General features: G+C 37.5%; 1 protein-coding gene across 2 annotated transcripts in view; it reads left to right on the top strand.

Moving 5' to 3' along the window:
* The first annotated feature begins 8,866 nt into the window (after positions 1 to 8,866).
* The window catches only part of Fndc1 (fibronectin type III domain containing 1), a 73,642-nt gene continuing 72,986 nt past the window's right edge, over positions 8,867 to 9,522 (top strand). For both annotated transcript variants that reach the window (XM_033763281.1, XM_010625247.2), the window contains exon 1: positions 8,867 to 9,057. In XM_033763281.1, coding sequence (XP_033619172.1) covers positions 8,910 to 9,057 — 148 coding nt within the window. In that variant the 5' untranslated portion in view covers positions 8,867 to 8,909. The remainder of the gene's footprint in view (positions 9,058 to 9,522) is intronic.

Here is a 9,522-nt window from a genome sequence, read left to right as displayed (position 1 = left end):
TGGCTACTGTTTCCAGAACTATATTGAATTAAAAACATCTCTGTCTTGTTCCTGATTTTAGAGTGAAAGTTTTCAGGTTTTGAGCATTTAATATGCTGTTGGGTGTTGGTTTGTCATATCAGATTGAGACAGAGACCATCTATTCCAATTTTCTGTAGGGCTGTAAAAATCATGAATGGGTGTTGGACTTTGTGAAATGCATTTTCTGCATCTATTAAGATAACCATGTGATGATTGTGCTTGGTTTTGTTGATATTGTGTATTACATTTATTGATCTGTGTATTTTGAACCATCCTGGCATCCTGGGATGAATCCTACTTGGTCATGGTGTATAACCTTCTTGATGATTTACTGCATTCTGTTTGCCTGTATCTTATGGAAGACTTTTGTATCTATGTTCATTAAGGATATTGGCTTTTAGTTCTCTTTTTTGGTTGGATCTTTTTCTGGTTTTGTTATGAGGGTAATAGCTTCTAGGAATATATTTGGGAGTATTGCTTCTCTTTCAGTTTGATTCAAAAGCTTGAAGAATGGTGGCATTAGATCTTTAAATTTCTTGTAGCATTCAGGAGTTAATCCATCAGGACCTGGTCTTTTCTTTGTTGGTAAGTTTTAAATTACATTTTCAATTTCATAGACTGATATTTGATTATTTAAATTTTACATCTTTTGATTTAGCTTTGGTAATTAGTAGTATCCAGGAATCCATCCATGTCTTCTATATTTCCTATCTTAGTAGAGTATAAGTTCTTGAAGTAGGTAGTGATGATCTTCTGGATTTCTGCAGGATCCATTGTGATTTTATCCTTTTCATTCCTAATTTCATGAATTTGAGTTTTTTCTCTCCCTTTTGGCAAGATTGGCTAAGGGTTTATTGATTTTATTTAATCATTCAAAGAACTAATTCCTCAACTCATTGATTTTTTTTGGTATTGTTTTCTTAGCCTCAATTGCATTAATTTCTGTTCTGATTTTTATAATTTCCTTCCTCTTACTACTTGGGCTTGAAATGCTCTTCTTTTTTCTAGATGTTTGAGGTTTAATGCTAAATTGTTTATTTGAGTTCATTCTGTTTTCCTGATGTGAGAATCCACTGCTATATTTCCCTCTTAGGACTGCTTTCATTACATCCCATAAGTTCTGGTATGTTGTATTGGCATTATCATTTAATTGTAAAAACTATCTAATTTCTTTTTTAATTTCACCTATGATACATTGGTTGTTCAGGAGGGTGTTATTTAATTTTCATGTGTTTGTGTAATTTTTGTGGTTTCTTTTGCCATTAATTTCCATTTTCATTACACTAGGTCAGACAATATTCATGGGATAATTTCAATTCCTTTGCATTTACTTAAGCATGTTCTATAATCTAGTATGTGGTCTACTTCAGAGAACATCCAATGTGCAGCTGAGAAGAATGTATATTCTGATGTAGGGTAGAACCCTCTAGATATCTATGAAGTCCACTTATTCAAAAATCTCCTTCAGTTCTGATGTTTCTTTGCAAAAGAATATTGAAGCAAACCAAAAAGACAAGTAACAATGTTAAAATATCATAAAATCAAGAGGAATTATTGAAGAAAGGGAGTAAGAATGTGAATAAAATGAAAGATATATGAAAGAGGGAACCTACACAATCAAAAAACAAACAAACAAAAACCCCAAACCAAAAAACCCCAAACCACAACCATCAACCAGACAAAAAAAGGAAAACAACACACACACACACACACACGCACACTATTACTAGGGTGTCCACAGTTCTGTGCAAGTTTCCAAGTTTGGTTGTGTCATAGGATTAGTTCTGGATATGGTGCTGAACTTGTCCTCTAGATGTAGGTGCTGGGGATAATTTTCAGCCAGAAATTTTCTGTATGTCTCTTGGTGACCTGCCCATGTCTCCTTATTATGATTGTTTTGGCATGCTTTTCTAGTTGTTGTTGCACCCTCAGGCAAGGACAGTCCAGAGCTGCTCCCAGTCCCATGTATGGTTGGCTCCTCCCTGTCTTTGCACAGCCTCCTCTGTTTTATCCTTACTCTCATGTTTCTATCCTGTCACATTGCTTGTTGCAGGGCACTGGAGGGGGTGTGCTGTTGCCATTGCAGGTATAGCCCAAGGCTTCTTGGTTCTTTTTAGTACCCTCTTGCTCTGGTTGGGTGCCGACCTCTCAAGGCTATTTAAATCCTGTGTTTCATCTGCATCTCTCTTACCACTTCTGTTGTGCTGTGGTGCCTAATTTTGTTTTGGCTAGGAGTTGCAGTTAACTGCTAGGGCACAGGACAGAAAAATAAAAGCTAGGAATCCATCTTTCAGGGAGGGGGTAGTTTCCTGGTCACTTACCCTTGTGTGTGCTAGTGAAATTTGCTGCCAAGGTGCAGCATCTTCTGTGTGGAGGAAGGCAAAAGAGGCAAGGGGCCTTGTATCCCACATCTATCTTATGTGACTTCAGTTGGCCATACTTTTGCTTTTGCAGTCCATTAGCTTCTTCAAGACTTCCCAGTATGGTGATTCTTGCTCAGTGTGCAGGTGGCAGCACTGCTGATAGCCCTGTGGGGCTGGTATGCTGTTTTATGAATTTCCTTGCCTGTATTTTGTTTCATCTACAAGTCTCTTATTTCAAATTGATTTTGACATCAGGATATATGTTGCTCTTTTTCTTCCAACTACCTGTGTTTTTAGTTGATTTTCTTTTTCCCCCATTAAGTTTATTGGTACATTTAAACAAACAGAACAATTACATTTATCACTGGAATCTTGTACCTTTACATGGTATTTCTTGGTTCTTGTTTTTTCCCAATACGTCTCCCTTCACCCCCTTCACCCTTCCCTATTTACAAAGACTTCGTTTCCATTTTTTCTTTTCCCTTATTCTTTTCCCCTCTCCTTCCCACTTTCCCTTTAGTTAGTTGATTTTCTGAGTATCTACAATGTGGATCCTGCTTTATTCAGTCATGTTGAATCCTCTCTTAAAGGTAGATTTTTAAAAATGGCTAATTGCAGCTCTGTATGCCTCATTTATTTGTATGTCAAATTCTTTTTCCATGCTTGGGAAGTTTTCTGCCATTACTTTTGTGAACAGGTTTTCATGTCATTGTTGCTATCTCTTGCTTTTTTATTGACTCTGATCAATCTTATGTTATTCTTCTTTGCATCCTCTAGCAGCTCTTAGATTGATTTTTCATGGTTCCTTGCTATTTTTAAGAAATCTTTCTTTTCACAATTGCTAACTGCAATCCTGTCTTCTAGATCTGATATTCTGTCCTTTCTTTGGTTCATTCTGCTGCATATACTTTCAGTAGACTTTTTATTCTCCTGGATGTCTGACTGAATCTGTATCATGGATTCCATTTCTTTCTTATGTTGGACATTCATGGACATCATTTTCCTAAGCTCTTCTATTTTTATTTGTATCTTTTCTAAATTCACTAATCATTCCCTTCATTATGGTCATTATCTCTGAAGTTGTCTCATAAAATATTTGATTTTATTTTTATAGAGCCTTATTCATTTATCTTGTTACTTTAAATTTTACCACTTTAGAAAATCCAAGTGGGTTAATTAATATTTATTCCATTTCATTGCACCCAGAGTTTGCCTTTGGCAAGCTAGAAGTCCGGGGTTGCATTTTGCTTCTGTGCCTTCTCATTTTCTATTTTTAAAAATTTGAGTCCTCCATTGATGCTTTTAATTGCTTATGGTAGATATTGTTATTGGTAGTATTGAGAACCCTAAGGAAGTGACTACTTCTCAGAGATATCTTCCTGGTATAGCTGGCTTTTGGATTTTGAGTCTGTTGCAAGATCCTACCTCTTCATTTTATAGGGGATGAAAAATTGCCACCTATTTTGCCTAGCCCCTGATTATTTGGCACTGACCTATAGTATTGTTTTATGACCCCCTCAGGCAATCTCAGTCTTGGCATACAAGGGAGAACAACTGATTAGAATAATTATGTCACCTTAGCTAAAACAGTACAACCAATAATAACAGTACCATTAAACATACCCTTGAAAATGAAAAACTGTGGTACCTGTTAATTGACCCTCTTTAATTTACCCTCAGGGGAGAAAAATTAAAAGGGTTTTGGGAAAAAATAGAGAAATAGTAGAAGAGAAAGGGATTGCAAGCAAGGCTAGAGAGCGGGGGAAGATTATTCAGGCTTTGGGAACTGGTGAAGAAGACCGGAAGGAAAGAAAGAAAGAAGAAACAGGAACATGAACAGAACAAAACAAGAACACCAATGACAACAAAACTAGAAATAGTGTTCTCACTTGTATAAAAATAAGAAAAAATAATAAATAAAAGGAGAGAAAATAGAAAAAGAGCAAAGAAAGGAAGAAAAGCAGAAAAAAATATATCTACTTCAGGGCAAATTTGCTGTCACTGAGAGGGCAGACAGGGCCCAGATCCATGTTGATTAATTCCAGAAAGCAAGCAGTAGAATTATGGTGGTGGTGGAGGACAATCCCACCAAACCTGGGACTTTAGTTCCACTGAAGTTCAAGCTGCTTCTGGCTTCTGGCTCTGGTTTCAGTTTCCAAGTGCCTCCTGCTGCTTGAACTCTGCTGTGCCTCACCCTGACACTTTGAGCTACTAGATGGAGCCAACCCATAGCTGCTCTGAGTTTTGACTTCATTTGACCCCTTTCTGAAATGGCTACTGGCCAATTGCCCTCTCCTGGGGGAACTCTGAACCTGAATAATTCACCAGCCACTGCAGTCTGCAGCATTTTCTGCTCTGTTCTACTGGTGTGTTTCTCTGTGGAGGCCTCCAGGGTTGCCAGTAGTCACCATGCCTCTGCAGGTTTGAGCTGCCTCTCCCATGCTGTGAGCTGCAGCTCAGAGAAAAAGTGCTGCTTGTCACCTCCCTATTCTGCATTGTGGTCCCTGTTTTAGCTCTCCCCCTGGGCTCTAATTCTCACTTCAGATCTTTCTGGGTCCTGGGGACCCACTTCCCTCTTCTTTATTTTGTTGAGATATATATGCTAGTGTCAAGATTCCAAATATTGGAGAGGATATCTCTCTGTTGCTCATGATTGCATTTTCCTGGAATTTGAGAAGATTGCTTTTATCATCCTTCCTATTGTGTTTTTTGGTTAATTCTCTCTGAGATAATCATGGCTGGTGTTTATTAGGAAGCATCAAAACATACCATTCATTTCAAAGCCTAAGGTGAGAGAATCTAGGTAAGGAAAATATCTATTAATCAAGTCAAGAATTTTGCTCCCTTGGCCCAATCTGTGTGTGTCTGAAAGTTAGTTGGGAGGAGGTGTTGTCTATTAGCCTAATATGTTTGGAGAAACTTAAATTCTGGACTAGTCTTTTAAGGAGATTAACTGGAAAGCTGCCTCTCAGCTATGACTTCAAGGTTCCCAAGAGCCTTTAGATTCAAAAACAATACTCATTGGACAACCCTCTGAGGTCTAGCATGCCACGACAAGAGTCACTTCTTTGGTGAAAGTTTTGTCCTAAGAATTCAAATGTCTCTGAGAGAGCACATCATCCATTTACCCCATTCCTTCCAGAGGAGCAGGGGAGGACAGGGACACCCATCACAGAGGATGAGAGCTCCCCCCAGAGGAAAACAGTGGAAATGGTAAATACAATCACAGAGATCTCACAGTTTGCTTTAGGATAGGTTTCAGTAGATATGATCATTGGTCATTTATGTTCAGGGACATATTCACAGAGCTCATAAGCCAGGCTTTGGAGTCAGGCAAAGCCGTGCTTGCATTTGGCTGTGTCCCTATTATAGCTGTGTGACTGAGTTCACCTGACATCTCTGTTCCAGGCCTTGATTTTTTTCATTGGTAATGAGTTTAAGTGTTAGAATAGTAAAAGGCACATAGTTGCCACTCAGTAAGACCCTTTCCTATCCATTTTCTATTCTCATTTCCATTTTTATGATGTAGAGTAGATACATAAATTGTGCCTTTTGGAGGTGGGCAGTACTGGGGATTGAGCCCAAGGCCTTTGCACTGAGATAATTCCCCATCCCTTTTTCATTTTTAAAATTTAAGACAGTGTCTCTCTGAATCACTAAGTTGCCCAGGTTGGCCTCAAACTTGCAGTCCTTTTGCTTCAATCTCTCAGACTGCTGGGATTATAGGCATGTGCCACCATGCCTGGCACATCTTATGCCTTTTCTCTAACATACAAATGCTAGCACAATTTAATGAGTTGATTGAGATACACACTTTGATAGTACTTGATCTTTGGTTGGAGGAGAACAGAGTCATTCATAGACACATGTGGAAGCTTGACTAGATGAACAGGTAAAATGACATTCGTTGGATTTTGACATCCAAAGGTATTTCTCCTTTTCCTTCTTTGTTCATCTTATTAAAGCTCCTTGATGGATTTGAATGGCTCTGTTCATATTGGACTGATGAGTCCATTTGAATGTAGGCTTCTGTGTATGTTACAGATTCTCTGATGCTGTCTTCAAGGATGATTGTAAGGCTGCTATGTTTTGTGTAAGTCTCCAAAGGCCTATGTGATAAAGGCTTAGTCTCCAACCTGTGGAGCTTTTGGAAGGAGGTTGAACCTTTAAGAGGTAGGGGCTGATGAACCATTGGTCTTGGGTCATTGGGAGGACTCCTTGAATGGGATAGGGGGAATCCAATCTCTTTCTCCCTCTTTCTTTTGCTTCCTGGTCAAAGTGAGATGAGCAGCTTTTTTCTACTACATGATCCCACCATAATGAGCTGCCTCATCACAGACCCAAGAGCACTGGAGCCAATTGATTATGTATGAAATCCCTAAAATTGTAAGCAAAAATAAACATTTTTTCTTTCTATTTTTATAGTACCAGGGATTGAACCCAGGGCCTTTGAACTTATTTTGAGTCAGGGTTTCACGAGCCACTGCACTTCCATGGCTGGGTTCAAACTTATGATCCTTCTGCCTTAGCCTCCCAGAGTGCTGAGATTACAAGCATGAACTACCATGCCAGCAAGCTTTCCTCTTTATATATTGATTATCTTGGGTATTTTATCATGGTATGTTGACTAACACAAAAGTATGTCAGGGAAGAAAAATGAGTATATTTATAGATTGTTCTTTTCAGATATCAGTAATAAAAGTAAATCATTCTTTTGGCCTATGTTGCTGTGGACTGAATCACCAGTGTGTGGAAGTATTTGGATTTCATAGATCTCATATTTAAGAATGTTTGTTCAGGAACAGACTTTTCTTTAGAGAGATTTAGAATTGAACTGGAAAGAAAAATATGCTTCACATAGTCATTCATTCATTCATTCATTTTCTTCCTTGGGAAAATCACACACCCATACTTTCATTTGTAGTTTGGATATCTTGATTTACTTCTTTTGGTCCAAGTGAGGTGTTGGATTCCTGGGAAGGATTCCTGATGGAGTTTTTTTTGCAGGAAAGCAAAAGTGAAAAGAACTTATAAAAATGGAGACATAATGGGCCATTTTAAATGCTCAGCAAGTAACTGGCATGGTATTTCTGTAGTCTACAGCATCAGTTTCTTACCTATGGCAAGCAGATAACAGGGTTACAGGAACTGTGCATGTGAATTTAGGTGGGGATGCTTTGTGAATTTTGGTCTGTGCCCATAGTCAAACCTTGTCTTTGCAATAGATACCTTTTCTCTAATGCTTTAAACCATCCAGTTTTGACTCAGTTCATACTTTGTGTTTCTCCAAAGAATTTTCTCTGGGGTTCTCTCTTTGCCAATTGTTTTACTCTAGAGGGAGTGGGGCAATGCTGGGAGGAATTATTGATGTATGCTAGAATCATTTGTGTTTATTCTATTTACAATTTTCATTTAGGATTAAAATCATATATTAACCAATGTATGTGTCATCATTGAACATTCTTCCCTTTCTTTTATGAGATTCCAAATACATTTTCCTTAATGTTCCTAAGCCAGTTTCTTTTCTTTTCTTTCTTTCTTTCATGATTTTTCTTTTCTGAGAATATCTTGCATCATTTTCAGATTCAAGTTCACTAAAAATTTGTTTCACTGTTGCATGATCATTTGGCATGTATTTACATTATCATAAATTACAATATTGGTTACATAGTGAGCTAAGATGTTTGACAAAAGGTTCTGTTTCATTTTGGTACATTTGAAAATCAAAACTTATGTTTAGACCCTCATAACTGAAGATGAATGTATAATATACTTCTTAATAACTTACTTTTCCTCTGGGACAAAATATGGAAACATTTAAATTAGGGTATATGTAGATAAAAGAGTTTTACTTCCTTGGTAAGTAGGTGATTTTTTTTTTTTTTTGTGAAAATGAACACTTGTGTTACCCCACTTTGAATAGAACAGGTTTTCTTCTTCTTTTATTTTGTTTTGTTTTTTGTTTTTTGGTACTGGGGATTGAATTTGAGTCCTTGCGCTTGCAAGGCAGGCCACCAAACTGCTAAGCTAAATCCCCAGCCCCCGTTTTTCTTCTTAATTATGATAATTATGTTGTTCTTCTCAGAGCTTTTTAGAGATTGTGGCTTATGATACAAAATTCTAAAAATTTATTAATATAAGAATGTCTCTGGAGATGTCAAGTTATTCATCTTTTTTTCTTGCATTGACATGTCAGTGTAATCAAGACAGAGGATGTCTCAAATTTATTTTGATTTTTTCACTGTTGGTTTAAATTTACCACCCATGATCATCCAAAATACATACAAGCATGTGGGTTTGGTATGTTTGTTTTGTTGTCATATTGTAACAATGTGCAAACATGATTGTACTTAAAAGTCTTCAGGATCAGACAGATTTAATGTCATTTACTCTTTTACTAACAATATCAGAGAACATTCAAAAAAGTTCTTTCCCAATCTGCCATTGCCATAAGTTGATAGCTGCGCCTTTTGCATAGTTGACCACCCACTGAAGCCAAGGCACGTGAAACTGCTGTCCACTAAAATGGGCCTGAAAGTCACATGGGACCCACCCAAAGATACTACCAGTAGACCTGTGGAGCATTACAACATTGCCTATGGGAAGTCACTGAAAAGTCTTAAGTACATCAAGGTGAATGCGGAGACATACTCCTTCCTTATTGAGGATGTGGGTAAGTGACACTACGCTCTTGTTCCCAGTCAGAATTAATTGTGCACCAACATTCTCAGTTACCTGCTTAGGATGACTATTTGTGAGACAGAGTATGGCTGGGCTTGAGGTTCCTGTGAGTCTTTGGTAACCAGTAAGCAAGTTCTGAGTATTTCATCATGAGACTGTTACTTAGTGGGCTTATTCTTTTCCTTAAGCTTCCCAACCATGTATTTGAACTAAGTATTCCTCTCTCCATATTGAAGTAGCAAAAAATTTTTAGTTTCTGAAGGTGCTTTGGAAAATATTTTGATCCTTTTTTTGTCATGGCTGACTCTTGAACAACATGGGTTTATACAGAGTGGGTCTGCTTACACGTGGATATTTTTTGGAGATTTTGCAATAATTTGAAAAAACTTGCAGGAGAGCCACAAAGTTTAAAGATATTAAAAAGTTAAAAAAAAGTTGAATATGTCATGAATTCATA

This window comes from Fukomys damarensis, unplaced genomic scaffold (genome assembly GCF_012274545.1).
Source record: "Fukomys damarensis isolate Sample0158 unplaced genomic scaffold, DMR_v1.0_HiC HiC_scaffold_14, whole genome shotgun sequence".
NCBI lineage: Eukaryota > Metazoa > Chordata > Mammalia > Rodentia > Bathyergidae > Fukomys > Fukomys damarensis.
The sequence above is the reverse complement of the archived record's forward strand: the minus strand, read 5'-3'. Positions and strand labels throughout refer to the sequence as shown.